Here is a 19,822-nt window from a genome sequence, read left to right as displayed (position 1 = left end):
AATTTACTCTCAGCACAACGTTCTAAATGCTAGCGAAATATGTCTAACATATATTACAAAAACACTTGGTGGGCATAAAAAAACCCAAACCAAACATTTGAACGGTCCTCAAAAGACCTTAACATGTGTATTTTTGAACTCCCGGTGGTTCTGGACCACCTTAGTCCCAATGTACATCCGTCACTGCGCATGAAACATATGCGAATATACGACAGATTAGAGAGAGAAGTTGAATAAACAATTTCAATTAATTCGTCTCAAGAATAACCTCGGAATACCGAAAAAATTCGGGTGAAAATAAACCCCCCATTCAACACCTATGAAAAGTAAGAACATGTAATATCTTGTTACTAAACAAGCTCCTCTTGATCAGCTAAACATATCTGTCTTAGGGTAATTAATGATAATGACAATGGAAGTAAACACTGAACAACCCCGCCTGCCTATCTCCTAATGCCGGCAGAATTTCCAAGAATTTTTTTTACACAACCCCAGTATCGGGAAAAACAGATGTGGCAACACAAACCAGCTACATCCGGTGCAGATTCGGACTCTAGGTTGAGCAACACCCACCTTTCTTCACAGCTGAAACATCTTTACTGACATCGATTTTCTCCCCTTGAGGAACAGCCGAAGCAGCTCCTTCATTGCCAGACTCCATGGCCTTCCTGCTCACGACGCGAAAGATCTGGGTGAGGACTTCAGAAAATGCGTTGTCCACGTTGGTCGCTTCGAGTGCAGAAGTTTCCATGAAGTAGAGAGACTCCCTCTCGGCAAAGGATTTTCCATCCTCAGTTGAGACTGCCACAAGATGACGAAGATCTGATTTGTTACCGACAAGCATGACGACAATGTTGGGATCAGTGTGGTCTCTTAACTCCTTTAACCACCTTTCCACACTTTCAAATGTTGAATTCCGAGTGACATCATACACAAGCAGTGCACCCACAGCCCCTCGATAGTAAGCACTTGTTATTGCCCGGTACCTACAAATACAAAAGGTAAACACATGCCTGATTATGAAAGGAATCAAAAAAATAGAACTTTTAACATCAAGTCCCAAACTATAGCAATTTAACAATACTAAACAATGATTACAACGATAACAATATAATACTAACACAATTAGTAGTGATTATAACAATAACAACATGAAACCCCAACACAATTAGGACATCAAACTACCAATAGCATATTCAAAATCCCATATACAGCATTGCTAGAAAGAAACAAAGTATAAATAAACTATCAAAAGAAAGCATATTGAAGTTCCACATTACAGTACATGTAGGTGGTCCAGAACAAGTGTCGACATCATCACAAAAAAGAAATGCTCTCAAATTATACATCGAGTATTTAATAAGATTATGATACAACCATACATAACCCATCTTTATAGAGCCAAAAAATCACCATTTTTCTATACACAATGGTACCTTCGGTTTCAGTACACAGACAACAAATGTTGTTATTGACGGGGTGGGTTGAGGTGGGTGGATTGGGGTATCTTAGTGTCAGATATGGACCTGAAGTCGTATGGTGGCTTTGCAATATGTTTGAGAAGAAAATTTGTGCATGTCGAATAACATAGTGAGGAGAGTTGTTATCACAAATCCTCAATGGTTTAAAAAGTTTAATTGTAGTTGGACATGGAGGGTAGGTTGGACTATTTAGTCTACCCTTACTCCTGTGTCAACATCGAACATGGGATTCAAAGAAAATAGTTCAATCAATCCTTTTAATTGGTGTTAATCAAAAACCTCAGTGTTGCTAAGAGGATGGCTTCATTTTTACTGTATTTTACAAGAGAAGGGTTAGTCCAGGACAACTATATTGACATAACATGAAGCACTAAACATATACTTCAGAAGTTTTGTTTTGGTGTACACCGCACCCCTCTCATTCTAGAAAACATAATGGGATTTGAATTCCAGGCTAATCGACATGTCTCCCAGCTCATACAACTTCGCCAAAACAATAAAGGGAAGTAGATAATCCTCATCAGCTTTTTCTTTGGTGCTCAAACTATTATCCATTATTAAATATGCACAAATTTGAATCTGAACCGTTAATAGAAGAGAAAGCATGCCAGTGGCACAATAAACAGTTATGCAGAATACCCTGTTCAAAGTGAAAAGGCATGTGAATCAAGTTGAAACACAGATGACAATGGTGAATTTGGATTTCCGAAGGTAGTACTTGTTTAAATGGTAATAAATTAGAAAGGCTTTACTTCTCCAAATGCAAAAAGTTGCTATCTTGCTCATAGAAAGTCATTAGAATATAAAGACACATTTTGAATCATAGGTAAATCACATGCATTTCATGCTCAACTATACAGAAAAAAATATCGCACACTTGCATTTCATGAGCACTTCCCACCAGTAAATCATTCAAGAAAGCATAATATTAAAACTTAACTTAATTGAATTACCTAAATGTCACATTTAACTCACCAATTTCTATTGAAACCATGTCAAAGTTCAAACTCTGCACTTTGAAAAAAGCAGTTGAATTTCTCAATCTCAGTATGTACATGGATCAGCAATAAGAAATACAATTTCCTTGATAATTCTACAGTAGCGCAGATAAAACGATCATTTCCTACTAAGGTTAAACAATTTGCCCTTATTCTAACGAAAGACAGTAGCTTCATCCATAAACTATAAGAATACTCAGGGGGGAGACACCATATTGAATTTAAGGCCCAGATGAAAACTTGAAAGCGGATTTAATGAACGATCTCCACCAATATCTACCAACACAGTACCTGGAATCTCCAGATTGACTTTGAAACTGATAAGGTTGGTTTGACTAGTACCACATATTTTCAAGCCCAAACAGGCCATTAACAAAGCTTCACTAAGTAATGGTATCTAACAACTAGAATTTCATCACTGTACAATCAGCAGCATCCCACTGAGATTAAGTACCTTTTTTTTCTAATAGTAATGCCAATCAACTACTTAAGCATTCTATCTGATGGATTATTGACGTTACACATAGCAACAAGCAACCACGAATTTCCAATTACCCTTTTCACACCAACCAGAAAGCATAAACTACAGAGATCTATAAACACAGCTTGCACATTCATTTCATTTCTAACTCATAAGTCATATATAAAAGTTAATATGAATTGCAGAAGAAAGGCAGAATATGCACAACAACAATAAAATGTTAATGCAGAAATTTCATTTGCACAATGCACAATGAGTCAATGCTTGCTCTGTTATAACTTAGATTGCTACGAAAACAAAAAGAAACCCAAATTCTGAGCATATATTCTTTGACTTGACTCAAGCATTTTCAGATCTACCACAACAAACCCAATTAAACCACCAAATCCAGGCACCAACCAAATTGCACAAAAGCTTAAAATTTTCATCACCAAAACCCCAAGAAACCCAGACCCATTTCATATCTTATAATCACCAACCGAAAGCTTCAACCCCACACAGAAACTCCAGAAAATAAGAAAAACCCAGATCACAGAAAAGAGAAGCAAGAAAGCCAACCAACCTTTCTTGGCCAGCAGTGTCCCAAATCTGGGCCTTGATGACCTTGCCGTCGACATCCAAGCTGCGGGTGGCGAACTCGACTCCGATGGTGGACTTAGACTCGAGGCTGAACTCGTTCCTGGTGAACCTCGACAGCAAGTTGGACTTGCCAACGCCGGAGTCGCCGATCAGCACCACCTTGAAAAGGTAGTCGTAGTCGTCCTCAGCTCTGTACCCAGCCATTACTACTGAGACCCCGAAGAAAAAAGTTTGACGTTTCTTTCGCTTCTAAGAAGGAGGTGGCGATCTTGTTCTTCAGATCTCTCCCGTTGATTTGCTTTCGCTCTCTGAGATCTTCGTTTTTTTGTTTGTTTCGGTGTATCTTGCTTCCTTTGCTTTCTTCGATCTTTCGGCTTTTCAGAGGCGTGTCAGACCGGTGCAAGACTGCTGTCTGCAAAGAGAATGTGGAACTTGAAATGACGTTTATGTCCTTGCTCGATCAATTCGGGTTACGGTTGAGAAGTCTAGCTTGAGGGTGTTTTTTATATTTTGGGATGTTCAGATATTTTTTATTTTATTTTTAATAAATAGTCTTTTTAACATTAACGTATTGATGATATAGTTTAAATTCATCTTCAATGATAATAGAACATCATTTTGTACCTTCTAATTTCTTCTGATCTTTGGAGATAATTGGGCTTTCAAAAGCTGATTAGAAATAAGGTTATGAAAAGGTGGGGTCATGAAATCTTAATGAATGATAATAATCTAGTGCAGCAAGAATGCAGGATGGAATGTAGCAGATTGGCGTGGAGTGAGATATTATGAATGTATTTATTTTATTTAAAATGGATCCCCTACTGGGCAATTTTTTTTTTTTTTTTGTTTAATTTCTAAACGTTTTTCTTTGTGTTGGTTAAGATTCTAATTGGTCAACGTTATTATCCAATAAATGAAATTAATCTATTTTATGAGTATTTATCAAATATAAGTTAAAAATTAACTTTTAATTTCAAAAATATCATTTTTTTATAAAAACGTTCAAATATATATAAAATTTCACTTGAATAGACACAAATACCCTCAACTTTAACAATTAAATAAATTAAAGGCTTTTTAGCTATTGTCGCCTCAAGCTTCAGTCCAACTTTACCTTTGCTTCTAAACTCCACCACCACAACCCTATCCCCTTGGACCCCCTCATCACCAACATTGAGCGTTGTCGCGGTTACTGCAAGTGGGAGCAGCAGAATTTTAATCATGCCTTCAACGCCTTTTTTCTTACTAATATCATTTTTTAGTTTTAAATATAAAAATAGTTTTTAAAGTTAATCCACATGTCGTTATATGATTGTATTTGTGAGACCCATGTGGTGCCACTTCATCACACTAACAGAGCAATTGACAGATTTTCACGAAAAAATTAAAATGATCACGATGGACAAATTCAAAGAAAGACTAAAATGATTCACGATAGAAAAATTCAAGAACACTACTATTGATTATCATTAATTATTAAAGATCAGATTAAGGAGTTATGTTAATGTTACGGATCATTTTGGCTAAAAAGCCCTTAATTTATTTTCTTGTTAAATTTGAGGATATTTGTGTCTATTTAGGTGGACTTTTGGATATATTTGAAAGATTTTATAAAAAGTGACATTTTTAAAATTAAGGGTTAGTTTTTTGTTATATTTGATAAATACAGCTATTTATTTTATAACATTGTGAACTGATCTTGATCTAACTTGTGAGAGAGAAATTTGACATGAGATGCATAGTAAAAGCACATTGGTGTAACTAATGTACGGTAAAAGTATTCTAGGCATTATCGCAATCTAGATATGACCAAATTACATTCTTCTGTCTTTCAAAACCCTAAAAGTCGAGACAATGTGGTTAATATTGCACCAACAATATAATTTAGGATCTTTTCTCACCAACAAGACAAACCTTTCACACCAACCATGAATTATACAAGCGTTGAGAAATTAGTTGGGCGTTCCATGAAGTAGACCCACAAATGATTTATGTGTGCCACCATGTCCATTTGCACGGATTTAAATTGAGGTTGTTGATGTGGTATTAATAGGCATGTTTGAATATGCTCTACAATACCTAAGAATGTTTTTTATAGTCAAAAACACTTTTAACACTATTTGACTTAAAAGAGTTTAGGAGTAGCAGCGTTTCTAACGCAACGTGACAATCAACGAAAAAAATATGAGAAAGCTCAAAATTATTTGACTTGTGATCACACAGTTCTTTCTAAAACAGTATATTATGTATGGGTTCCCATCGAAACTCCAAAACGAATATGTAAACTATGAATACTTTGATGTTTGACATCTGTCAAGCTATTGTTCGATCTACTCTACCCCCGCCATATGTTCTACAACAGCTTCATACATAATTATTTCCAAACGAACCCTATATGTATAAACACCTTGTGATATCAACTATAGAATCAATTTTTATAGACCTCGTTTAATACGTGACTCCTCTAGTCTAGCATCTCTCCAAAGTGAACCTTTTCAAAGTTCCAGAGACTTTTTAGCTTGAAAAACAAAGAGTGCGCTACCAGATTTTGAAACACATAAAGAATCATGTATTATATATAGCAGCTATATAGCAGCCACGACGTCCCCCTATGATTGCATACAGCCATACAAGTCCTTATCACACCTCTGACATCCCCTTTATACACACACATTAGTTTTGTCAGGTTTTGCTTTCCCTTATCTTTTCAGCTCCATTATTCCCGATTCCAATCGTCCAAATGTCTTCTGGGACTGAGTCTGAGCTCTCTTCCCCTTCTTCTTCTTATTCTTCACCTGGGTTGCCTGACACTTGTCCTCCTCCCACTTCTCCAACTGTGCAGTTGGTCCCAAAATCCACTTCTGATCGACTTCTTCAGAAGTTCTTTGATGCCGCGGAGTTCGACTTTGATTACGAGCAGAGCGGACTGTGGTCTCCTCCGGTCCGGCGTACCGTGTTCCTGAGCTCTCAAGGTAAAATCTTCACTGAACGAGAAATGCTTGCCAGACTTTCAACCCTAACGGATGCTCCTACTGCAAGACACGATAAAGTTTGTTTTGGGGTGAGTTGCTTAAGCTTCTTGTTTCGTTTTTGTGATTGGCTTACCTCTCTGCTTTTTTATCGCGCTTATATTGTTTCACACTTGGTTTTATATGTATTTATTTGTCTGCTTTTTTTTTTTTTTTTTTTTCCATTTTTTGTAGGGATGCTGGTGTTTTTGAAGGATATTGTGAAGCCATCAGAACTCCATTTATGAGATTTGCAGGTCAAGAAACCAATTCAAATGAAACAAGAAAAAAGAAATAGAGAACCCCATTTTTACTTCTCTTTTACTTTTTCATGTAAATGTTCCTTTTTTTTACAGCCGAAAAAAGGAAAAAGAGTATTTAGAGAAAAGAAATAATTTGGCATCGACCCTTTTTATTCTCTGAGTTTCTTTTTACTTTGTTTTTGGTCTTTAATTTCGTTTACAAAACTGGGAAGTTTTGTAATTTGCATATATATGCTTAGTTGTTTAATTGCAGTACTCAATTAGCCAGTGATTCGATATGCAAAAATGTCATGAAAATGTTAATGTAACTAGGAGTGAAAAACTATTGCTCATGTATTTGTATTCGGAAGGGAGATTCGGACGTTGGGAGAGTGAGAGATTGGATGGGGATTATCTCCCCTCTCTTTTCCCCTCCACTCCCTCCCCTCCTCTCACGGTAATTTTTTTCCTTCTTTCTCTCCGTACAAAGATGAAATCATGAGCCTTCAAATAGAAGGGAAGGAAAGGGGAGGGAAAGAAAAAAAAGAGAATCCTTGTCCCTTCTAATTAGATGTTTAGAAACTGTAACCTTTAGTATTAAATATTTATCTTATGATGTATTCTAATGTCCCTATTTAAAGGGATCCTTATGTACTAATAAATTAGTCAATTGAGTGAATTATAATTAATCTAAGAAGAGGTCAGGTTAGGCTGGTTCGTGTTGAGCAAATCCACGATCAATGTAAAACGAATTCATTGTCCCTTGTTGAATGATTCTCAAGTTTTATCTCCGTCTCCTCGAGACCCCTTAGTTTTTCCTATATCAATGGCCCATAGTAAACTTTAGCCAATGTGTCAGTTTCATGATGTTGCCATGGAGCCAGACTAGGCAGTAGCCACAATTCTGATTATAACTGGTAAACATTAGACGCAATTTGGTTACTATATATTTTAGCGGCCCCCACCCACCCCCCCCCCCCCCCCCCCAAAAAAAAAAAAAGGGTTACTATTTCTACCTAGCAAACTCATCTTACAAACAATTTCTCGTTGCACACATTGATCTTTCTGCTGAGCAACACATATCAATGAAACGGACCTCAATGTCACAATAATATCAATGTGATGGAATTAATCACATTGTCAAATAGAAATGTCATTTGAGCGTATCCAAATCAATGAAATCTGCTATGTAAAAAAATTAAAATACATAATACCTTATAATTGAATTTTATACAATCACAATGCATCTCGGTGTAGGTAAGTTTTTCTTGACATTAGCTACCATGCTGTGATTAGTGAGGTCATGAAACATATCCCAAAATCACAGCTCATTCAGACGAACTTGTAGGGTGTGATTAGTGAGGTCATGAAACATATCCCAAAATCACAGCTCATTCAGACGAACTTGTAGGGTCCTCAAATTGCAGTTTTTGCATTTAATAGCAAAGGGAATAACATCCTCCAGATCATGTCAACATCTATATCATGCAGTGATGCCGCGCCCAAGGCTTTATTTTCCATGTGGCAGTGCTTGACAGTCACAGACATCTAAATTTGCTGCAGAAGCTCTGTTTTATATAATCTTTGAACTTTTCCAGTTGCACAAAGAGATGTCTACTTTTAGCATGACAAGGTCTGGAAACTTAAAAGGGAAGACTGAAGAGCCTTCATCAAAGCTTACATTGTACAGAGAAAGATTGCTTTTCAAACTATGCGGCCACCCCCGTTCATACCTGAGGTGAATAGCTTACCTAATTGACGCGGTTGTGACGATATCACAAACTAATCAAATATTGCAATGTGTTTTAACTTTCCCACGTAACAATGTTTAATTGGTTGAGATACCGCCACAATGCATTCAAGATTTCCAGTTATAGGTAAGTTATCGTACACGAGGTCTCACTTTGGAAAAAAAAAACTTAGATATTGCCTAATCAACTGGATGTTGAGGTACACTCACAATGAAATAAGCCCGCACTATGCATAAGCATTACTTCCAATATACAAGAACCCACCCTTTGTGAGAGTGACTTGACCAACTGACTGAATTACTCAATATTTTCACTTCTTCTCGTTCTCCTCAATTCAGGATGGTCTAGAGACTCAAGACATTAGGGTTTTAAGAGAGAATTAAAAAAGTATCCATTTTTCCAAGTACTTATAATCTCATTGAATATCATTAGAAAACATTGTATAAGCTACACATGTGTAGAAAGTAAACTGATGTTGAAAAAAAGGTTCAAACCTCCAGATCTATAAGGAGATTTGGACCTCGTGATCAAGGCTATAATTCCACAGTTACAGCAAATTTTGAAGTAAATTTTTCCAACAGAACCCTATAATCTTTGATTGCTTTGATGTTCCTAAAGAGTCCTCTGCCTTTCATCTGCTGCTATGAGTATTTACGTACACCTGCAACGAGAGAGACAGGAGGTGGCCTTAAAATTAAATGGGCGCCGCAGCAGTCCCAAGGAAATGCTATATCGAAAACGAAAATTCTAGTGTGCATCTATGTATAATATATATGACGGAATTTAATAGCTGGATGTAATTTATTTTAATATCTACAGATCAAAATTGTTAGAATATCAAGCTCCATTTTTTTCGCTTACAGAGTTAAGGTTGATAACAGAATACATGCAGCAATACACTGGTACAGTACAGGGTCTTGTTCCAAGATTTCCTTTCCTGTAATTCCATCTTCCAAAGTTTTAAACTAAACATCGTAGTCCTTCTCGGGAGGCGGGCTTTCGGGATCCATGTAAATGACTGGCTAAATGGTATAACACTCTTAACCTGCAAAGGAATTATAACTATGCCATAATCTGCAAAAGTTGATGAATGGTAAAACACAGTGTAGAAACAGCACTTTAAGGGTGGATGTCTTGCGGTTGCATACGGGCTTTCTAACGCAGCAACGCAAATTTGAACAACCTTCTCTTTTGAAATCAGCCCTGTTTACATAATGTAAATCATAACATTCAGAAGGGGAAGATGCCATCTACGATTATCTGCTGCCCAAGAACCCAATTCTGGTAAGTATTCTTTGAAGTACTATTACTCAGTGGCGGAGCCACATGGAGGCCAGGTTAGGCCCAGACTTATCCTGAAATTTTACTAATATATATGTATTGTTTGCTAGTTTTACAATAACATAGTGCATCGGTAAGTGGATTTTGACAATTCCATTGGCCATGGGTTGGAAGTTCATTGACGTCAAGAACCCTTTAAAAAAAAAAAAAACTAAACTTTATAATTAGTCTTTTGTTTTAACATATAAAAATTAATTCTTTTTTTGTTCTGTTTATATAGAATAAGGTCTATAAACCTTATGATTGGCCTTATGTTTTACCACATAAAACTTGATTTCTTGTTTAACAATGCACCTTACTAATGCAAGTTCGAATAGACTTAATCAGTTGCACATTATTCTCTAACCACAGTGAACCACACTGAGTCTGAGAAAAACATAACCTTATTAGCAAACTATTGTTTGTGCCAGTCTGAATCCCTTGAGTGTTGCCATGTAAAGCCAGCCCACTTCAAATCAGTGACCCAGTGTCCAAAGCCCGGTTATCACACAATATAATGTGCGTAAGCATATATATTGTATTACAATTTTTTACTTCCCATTCATGCTTCCTTACTCATAAAAACCAAACCATATGTGGTCTCACTTTAAAATTAGTAATCAAATATCTACAAAATCTGGAATGAGATCAATTAGATGTCTTGATTCAAAAGTGATTAGTCAAAAATGAGCTTTTTGATAAGCTCACTTTGAAGAGAGTTTCAAAGACTCAAACTAATGAAGTTGCAATTCAGTGAAAGGGATACAAAATTTTCTAAAACATATTTAATTTTTTAAGAGAATCAATTTCCATGATTGAATGTATAGCCTCGGTTTTCTGCGTGAACGAGTTTTTAATGCTAAAATTCAAAACGAAACTACAAAAATTCCCATTTGTTATCTTGGTGGAGGACTCAGGAAGGATTGAAGAGTATCCATGGAGTGATTTTAGAGTGCGTCCAACTTCTTCCACCAACCACCAACTACGCGTAGGTCGGCATTGCCACTGTTGTAACCACGGTTGGAGGTGAGATTAATGTACAAATATTTGAACTTATTTGTTTAGAATCAAATCTTTTGGATTTAGTTAATTATCTCTTTAGATTTTGGCATAAATCTCATAGTTAGAAAATAATTTTGTTAGCAGTTGTTGCTGGCACGCGGTTGCGTGGGACTGCTGCAGAATGCAGATGCCATGGAATATTATTATAACATATATGCCTTGGGGTAGCTATCAAGTTTGTCGTGTTATTATGCAACCATAACCACCTAATCAAATTGTTTATGTTTAATATAATACACAAATAATAATTCAAAGAGTAAAGAATCTAATAATTCCATCGCAATGTCCTATCTTTTGTTAGCAGCCAAAGGTCAATGATATGTGCGAGACGTGGACTACAGTCTTTTGCAATTTAGACTCTTATTAGTGTAACATTATTAACAAAGTTTGACTTAATTAGTTAAGACCAGGAGGCTACAGGACTAAACAGAATCGTGAAAATTCTTTAGCATTATATTTAGTAGACGTGTTAAGATCATAGAAGAGTAATAACTATGTTATTTCTTAATAATTTTTCTTTGTTTGACCTTGTAGCATTTGTCTATTATATTCTCCATCTATTTTTTTTTTTAAATTGAAACGGTAGAGAATTTCATTGCTTTGAAGAACAAGTCAATACACGGAAGCAATGCAGCAAAAGATTAAAACAGTAGCTAAACTATTCGGTACACTCTTTAAGAAGAAAACCAGTAATGAGGTCCGGCGGTTCCTCAAATCCTGAACAAAGAGAATCACTGAAGAAGACAGTACAAGCTTAGCGTTGAACATGTTGCATTTGCATGGGTAATTGACCTCTTGCATAATTCAGCCTCAAGTTGCGTTTTTTTTTTTTTTTTTTTTTTTGTATAGATCGAAAGTGCAAACAACTCTCAAATTATACACCATTAGATGGATCATCAGTTTAATTAAAATATATTCATCCAAACTTCAACTCTCAAGAGAAGGATATTCAAAGATATTATACATTTTCTTGTGACAAACCCTTATGGGTCTACTTCATTTTGCTCCTAATTAATTTGTATATCATATCCCATGAACCGTTTATTTGGTTTTTGTAGGACCCTTTTCCTTTGTTAAGTTTCATGGGTTTTAGTTTTATATATTTTTATTTAAACAGATTGAAAATATAAACATATGCCAAGTATCATCACCTAATTTCGACACATACATATGGAGCAATTATTTTTTATGGCATGCATGATTCTCAATAAACAAAAATTATAGCAAATTTGGGTTTCGCAAGTAAATATTATCATAATTTGGATTTAATAATAAATAATTACCTCTCCAAATAGGTTTAATAATAAATAATTACCTCTCCAAATAGGTTTAATACATGAATACTTTCACTCAGTACACATTCACAGGATTTAACAAGCAATTGATATTTCATGATCAAGGATGTGATACTATTTGTAGTAGTACAATTCCACATCCATTCACTGTTCCTGGTACACAATAAGATCAATTGCCTAAACTCTAATCTCAAAAATATGTATCGACATCGAATGGAAAAAAACCCCATAAGAATATCATAAAATAAATTAAAATCAGAATCATATGGAGGCCTCCCATGGCCAATTTGAGCATGCAAGCCCATAACAGAAAAAACCATGTCAATATTTTGACTTAATGGTAACTACCATTACTATGCATAAAACAAATCCGCATGATACCGCATACGATACGCAGAAAAACATAAGCCAAAAATGCAAGAGATATGGTGCTAAATTTCCTGCATTGTCGGCATTGAATGGCGCAGCCGCCCAAGGAAGATAAAAAGTCCATGTAGGGCACAATGTCAACAAAACAACCCTTAAATAATTTACCCATGTCAGCTGCTCAGGTATCTTCATTAGACAAGATTTATCTGCTTCCATCGCCAAAAAAGTTTATTGTCTGACCATACATCATAAAGTTTCAGCACATGAAAAGAAAATAATATATATATATATATATATGTGTATGTGTGTGTACCCTTCTTTTCACCATACATCATAAAGTCTCAGCACATGAAAAGAAAATAATATATGTGTGTCTGTGTGTACCCTTATTTTCACCTTTTTTTTTTTTTTGCCGAAATCCTTATCTTTACATATTTAAATAAGCATTTTCTTCGTGACATTTATTAATTAATGGGAACACTTCTATGATTTGGTCTAGCTAGTAGAATGGTGTGGCTCATAAGATATGAATGCCATTTAATAATATTCCATTTGCATGAGACCAATTAAATTTCCTTCATAAAAGAAATTGAGAGAGAGCAAAAATTGCAAATACCATTTGATAAATGATATATGACAAAGGGATGTGTTATCCACACATACCATTTTACTTCTCACGCACCCTTGATAATTTATGTCCGTTGATCTTTTTCAATTCATCTGATCCGACGGTCAAAAATTTAAAAGGTGTGTGAGAAGTAAAATAGGATGTGTGAATATCACATTCCTATGACAAATTGTTATACTATTTCTCATGTTTGTCAGGTCCATAGATCCGTCAATAAAATGACTAGGGACTTCAGAGTACAAAACGTACAACTAAAACGTGGCATTTCGAGTCACAGCTGTTCAAAGGGGAATTGTACATGTGGTGAGTCCAAGTTGTACTGGCTGTGAGAAAATAACCTTAAAATTTTGAAAACTGATCTTTGAGCTGTATATATTTGACAATTGAAGAAAAAGCTACCATATATTTTGAACGGTATATTGTTTATTGCCAAATGCAACCCTTTAAATTAAATTAAACGCGTGGTATTACTATTTTCAATGATCTTATGATCGTTTTACTATTTGGTAATTTTATCCTGGAGTCTCTCTGTTTCCTGTGTGCACACGTCAGTTTGCTCTACCTTCCCAGAGCATCGAAAACTCTCAGTAAATATTTTGCAACTTTCTGTTTCAGCATGCATGCATGGCCAAAATATTCAAGAATAATAATGCATATTCTCAGCAGCTTTGCTTTGGGTGTACGGGCTAGCCCATGGTGCGGTCAGCTATGGTATACTCAACTTCTTCTTTTACGGAATTATCATCTACGTGCGGAAAGTTGTCTCTTCTTCGAAATATGATCGTCTTGAATTCTTATTAGAGAGGTTCAGACCTTAATTAATCGAAGAAATTAGTTGCTTTTCAAAAGTAAGAGTAAAAAGCTCAATAAAATTATAAAGGGTAAATTACATTTTCATACCTCAAGTTTGGGATCTATTTCAATTCTTTACAACATCTTCAAAACATTTCACTTTCGTACCTTAAGTACTATTTTATTTCAAAATAATACATCTGTTACATTTTCTATCCGTTGATCCGTTAAATGCTGACGTGACTGCCACATATATGCCAAATATCTCCCTCTTCTTCTTCTTCTTGCAGACTGTGGGTCGCTGTGTGTTTCAATTTTATTTATTTATTTATTTTTTAGGTGAGAAAATTCAAGTTTTGGGTTTTTGGATGGGAGGGGAGATGAAGAGAGTGGAGGAGAGGAAGGTGGTTGGGATGCTTGGGAGGGAAAAGAGGGGTTGCGGGGGTAGGGTGGGTTTCTGCGTTTTCAAGTTTTTTTTTTTTTTTTTGTTAATTCATGTTTTAAAAAAAAATAATGATAAAATTATTTTTTTGTCACGTGGCAGACATTTGGCAGCCACGTGACATATATGTAGCAGCTACATCAGCATTTAACGTATCAATGGATGGAAAATGTAATGGAGGTATTATTTTAAAATAAAATAGTACTTAAGGTATGAAAGTGAAATGTTTTGAATATGTTGTAAGGAATTGAAATAGATTCCAAATCTGAGATATGAAAATATAATTTACCCAATTATAAACTTGCATCGTAACGTGATTTACAAGTGTGAGACTTTTGAATTAAAAAATGGTTCCCGTTTTTCTTCTCTAAGATATCCTTCAATCAAAGTTCCACGTAAAAGGGAAAAACCTTGTCACTTTTATATTTTTGTTGCGTTATGATCAGGGACCACTTGGATCTTACTCTTGAGCTTCACGGCTTTGACTTTGCCCACCTATCCCCGATATCCCACCTCCCCATGTCCTGAGAAATTTTTAGTCGTGATGGGAATACGGATGATATATCACATGTTTTTATATAAATTGTGAAAATTTTTATTTTTTATATTATTAACTTTTTCAAACATATATTTCATCATTTATATAACGACACGTGATGTATCGTTGAAAAATCTCTCCCAAGTCCCAAAGCTTCAGCCCTCATAAAACAAATGGCTTGGCTGCAGGTCAAGCCGGGAGAATGTCAAGTCCCATGCTTTTCACAACCTTCACTTTGATATTTTTCTTTCTGTTAATACCTAAATAAATAAATGGTATAGATTTTGGTTCAGTAGATTGTATTCAGACCTCAGCTAAAAGTGTAATTCTCCTCAAGTAGGAACTTCCTTGCAATGCCTTTAAATTAGAGGCATGTTATTGTGCACCTAAGAAGGAGGTGCTGTGTCACACCAACAAGGATTGGCCTTCACTATGACAGTCATGGTTGTTGTTTTTTTCTAAGGAAAAAGCTTTAAATTTCAAGGAAATGAAAGAAGATGTTTTGGGAATATATTAGGCTCTATTGAAAAAGTTTAGCCTTTAATTAAAATTGGGTTGAGTTATGAAGAGGAAGAGCCAATGAATTTAGGTGTGAAAGAAAGTTGCCTTTAAGTGTTAAGCACAAGAGCAGATTATTATAAGACCAACATAAAAGAATGAGTTAATTATCCTTGCAACTTGAACGCCTTAATTCACTTTCAATTGAATTCATCACGAGCATAATCAAAAGATTGTATAAGTACTTAATGAACCTTTTTTTTTTTTTTTTAACATACGATATTCATTAATAAGAAATGAATACGTACATCAATGAGGCTTGGTGCTAACAAAGGTGTGTGTGTGTGTATTGCTTTTATAAAATAAGAAACTTATCATCGAAGAGCATTTATTTGATATTTTAATAGTTTAAATTCTATATATACTTTTCAAATCTTTACATATTCTACCTCTATTTATTAACAACTGAATTTCCCACACATTTTTTATGCGCTTCTGTCCTTTATCTTAATTCGTTAATTTTTAATTTATTTAATTTAAAATTTAAATTAGAAAAATGTACAAAACGAAAAAGATGAGAATGCGAAAATAAGATATCTTGGAAAAATTACTCTTATAAATTATAAATTTACAGGGAGCCGCGAGTGACAGCTGATTATAATTGAGCCAGGCCGAGGTGCATTAAATGGGAGGAAAGGGGTTGGTATTTGACGGTGCATGTGTTTTCATGAAGTGAAAATTACCAAGATAAGGAAGGAAACATGGCCGGCGGCTTTTAGCTCACACCCACCAAACCAAGCCTCCAATTCCTGCACGCGGCCTCCTCTCACATTCTCTGTAGTCTCCCCTGGAAAGGAAACATCTTCGAATTCCTTCCTCTTAATCCATCAAATCAGAAGATCCGTGTATTTGAAAATTGATTCAACGATTGAATTTATTATAATTTTTAAAATGAACTCATATTTGCAACCGTTTGATTAAATTTCAACGACATGAATTTTCTAATTTGATGAATTAGGAAGAAAGGATCCGGACAGGAATCCTTTCCGTCTCCAACATAGCATGAAATGACATGTTGACACAATTTCCTCTGACCAACCTGACTCTCTCTTCCAACTTGATCTTGACTTGGCCACCTCCTTGTGGACAGTGCTACCTTGATCCCCAAGCTCCACTTTCTCTCTCTCTCGCCGCCACGCGGTACACGAACTTTCTCACTTACCCTCTGCTATAAATATATACACGGCCTAACCCAATGAAACCAAGCCCCCATCAGCATTTCTCCAACCTACACAAAACCCACAATCCCAAATCTCTCTCTCTCTCTCTCTCTCTCTCTCTCTCTCTCTCTCTCTCCATCCTTCACTGCTATGCCTCGTCTGAGCGCTTTCGCACTCATTTTCTTAGTGGTAATGGCCTCATTTGTGTCAACTCTAGAAAGCAGAAAGCTCTTGGATGTAAAGAAGCACGATGCCGAGTACAAGAAGAAAGAGGCTTCTCTGTTTCTAAGTGCCCTTCCGAAGGGCAACGTGCCTGCTTCTACCCCAAGCAAGAAGGGTCACGCCGTCGTCGTCAACGAAAAGCTCATCGCACGCCATCTTAGCGGCGAACCAAATCGGATTCTGGCGCAGTCTGTTCCAAGCCCCGGCGTCGGCCATTGATTAGTATCAGTTATATATTCGCAATAACTATTCGTATTTTTTTTCATTGACTGTTAGATCTCTATATTCACTACAGTTTTGGAATTTTTTTAATTTTAAATTTTTATAGTGGAGTGGTTAGGTATAGAATTTAAAGAGTTGAAGAGAAATGTATAGACAGTAATTTGTTGGGATTCATTTTTATAATCTGCATCCCTTTATATATTATAAAGACGGTGCTTTTACTGTTTTACAAGACCTTATTGTACCATTGTTCATATTCTTTATTATATGTGGTTGCCCTTTTTTCTTTTTGTTTAATGTTATGTCCTCTCAACTTTGAAAAATAGGGAAAGGGATCCGGAGCCACCAAATTCATCAATCCGGACTTGAAATTTGATCGAACGGTTAAAGTTATTAAACGCGTAGAGGGGATCCCTATTTTTAGTCGTTAAATTAAATTTCAAGGATCCGGATTGATGAATTTTATGGATTTAGAGGGATCCGAAGAGAATCCTTATCTAGAAAATAATTCTGCAAATTTTAAAGAGAAAATATAAGAATAATATAAAAGTAAAAGGTAAGAGAGGAAAAAGGATTATTGTCCATTCTTGAGTGAGGACTGAGCATTTCAGAACCTTCGCTTGCATTTGGTTAAATTTGGCATCTCCTAATTAAGAGCTCTCCAAATTCTTGATGATTCCATAAGCTATAATTTTTTTTTCTTAAGTGGGTGATGGAGCTTCTAACGTCAATTGTTCATCTAAGTAGCAAAAAGTGCTGACCATTTGGAACATTTTGGCCTTTGCTAAAGTTCTACAAATAGATCATCACCCAAAAAGCAAAGTTCCTAAAAGAGAGATTTTCTTTTATATTAATTGGGTGGGAATATCACTCAGTACTACGATCTGATGATATTTCTCTTCACTTAGAAGTGAGAGGTTTTAGGTTCGAATCTCATAGATGACGAATTCGATATCAAATTAGGCTACTTACTGTATGGCTTTGCCAAACTCTCCATCTCCTTAGTGTAAGAATATCGATGTATTCAAAAAAAATATTGGATGGGACCATAGTCTGAAATATCGATAATATCAACGAAATATCGAGGATATTTTGGTTTTTATACTTCGGAACATATCCATGTACATATCGTACAAATATCAACAATATCGACGATAATATCGGAAAATATCGATGTCGATAATTTCGCTCACACTTCAACAATATTTTGTCAAAATATCGATGTAAAGGAAGGAAAAAAAAACGGAAAAAGAAGAAAAAAAGGGATAAAAGGGAGGAAAAAAAAACACAAAGGGGGTTTGAACCCCTCCCATTTTACTCCTCCAACACCTTAACCACGATATATCACTTATGTTTTAGTGATAATATGCTAAAATATTTATATTTATATGAGTGGCATGTTAACAATTACATGCAAAACTATTTTGGGGATTTATCATTTGATGAATACTCTTCACAACAAACTTACTCTACACATAGAGATGATGAAGATAGTGAAAATTTTGAACCTCATAGGAACTTTATGTGGTACTAAATCACTCATGTATCTTACCATGCAATGTATAAAGTGTAAAATATTGTAGTAAATCATTATATATAAATGATTATGGTGTGTTTAATCTTTTTTCATTAGTTACTACATATTTTCTACACTCATAGTGTTTGCCAACTCGTTGTATAATCAACTTAAATCAGTTAAATCCATCATGTAATGCATTTCCTTCTAATTTTTTTTGATAAACTAATAGATAATTGACTAAATAAACATTCTCCAAAGTTTCAATAAAAATTTCCAAGTTTTTCTTACAATTTCCGTGGTTTTTATTCAATTTTTATCGATATCGATAATATCTCGATATTTCCATCGAAATTTCCATGTTTTTGGACAACCGATATTTCCGATATCATCGATATTTTATACCATGGATGGGACACATACAAAACTTTTACTGGAAGCTGAATTAAAATAAAATATTTTCATTTAGTGTTGGACAAAACATAAACAAATAGAATAACAATGTTGGAGAGTATAGTGTATAAAATGGTAATGCCGTTTGAGTTTGGGTAACTGTTATTAGCACTCCACAAATCTCATTTTACACTTCTCGCAAATGTTTTTTTCTTTCTAATTATAGAAAATTTAGAGTGAAAAATGAGATTTTTGGAATGCCAATAACAATTCCTTGAGTCTAAAGGTTGTGGAAGATAAGTGCCAGAAATGCAAAAGCTCGTTTTTGGGACTTGTTTTTCGAGCAAGACCCTCATATGCCGACCACTTGTGTACTTAGTCGAACTACTGCGTTGAATGATTAGTTGAACAAATTACTCTTATAATCTTACAAACACGAAATCATATTAATTGGAGTGGTGACATCTGTATGGTGCCAATCAAAAGTTTGTTACTTGCTCTGTAAATGTCACGAATGGCGTGGATTATCATTTGAATTGTAAACTAAAATGATGATATCATTCCGTTATTTACACTAAGGCTATCTTCAACCGAATGGTCTAGAAGGTCAGAGAGTCGAAAATAGCCCTAAAATCGTCTCCAACAGAGAGCCAGGCCAAAGGGCTCGTGGGTTCTACTGGACAAAAAATGGCCAAAGGGCCAACCGGTTGGCCAAAATGAGCTAGCCAACCGGTTGGGCAACATTAAATAACACTAAACAACATA

General features: G+C 35.3%; 2 protein-coding genes and 1 pseudogene across 2 annotated transcripts; 2 read left to right on the top strand and 1 right to left on the bottom strand.

Annotated features, from left to right (window-relative positions):
- Positions 1 to 229: 229 nt before the first annotated feature.
- On the bottom strand, positions 230 to 4,017 carry LOC137729479 (ras-related protein RIC2). Its single transcript, XM_068468440.2, has 2 exons — positions 3,523 to 4,017; positions 230 to 986 (listed from the first exon to the last, which is right to left on the bottom strand). The coding sequence occupies exons 1-2, from the start codon at positions 3,741 to 3,743 to the stop codon at positions 554 to 556; spliced, it is 654 nt and encodes a 217-aa protein (XP_068324541.2). The 5' UTR covers positions 3,744 to 4,017; the 3' UTR covers positions 230 to 553.
- A 2,165-nt stretch (positions 4,018 to 6,182) lies between these two features.
- Positions 6,183 to 6,962, top strand: LOC148693851 (uncharacterized). Its single transcript, XM_088678593.1, has 2 exons — positions 6,183 to 6,600; positions 6,743 to 6,962. The coding sequence occupies exons 1-2, from the start codon at positions 6,280 to 6,282 to the stop codon at positions 6,758 to 6,760; spliced, it is 339 nt and encodes a 112-aa protein (XP_088534719.1). The 5' UTR covers positions 6,183 to 6,279; the 3' UTR covers positions 6,761 to 6,962.
- Positions 6,963 to 16,740: 9,778 nt separating this feature from the next.
- Positions 16,741 to 17,380, top strand: LOC137727235 (precursor of CEP14 pseudogene; annotated as a pseudogene).
- Positions 17,381 to 19,822: the final 2,442 nt, after the last annotated feature.

Source organism: Pyrus communis, chromosome 10 (assembly GCF_041283825.1).
Source record: "Pyrus communis isolate YQ-2024b chromosome 10, ASM4128382v1, whole genome shotgun sequence".
Classification (NCBI taxonomy): Eukaryota; Viridiplantae; Streptophyta; class Magnoliopsida; order Rosales; family Rosaceae; genus Pyrus; species Pyrus communis.
The sequence above is the reverse complement of the archived record's forward strand: the minus strand, read 5'-3'. Positions and strand labels throughout refer to the sequence as shown.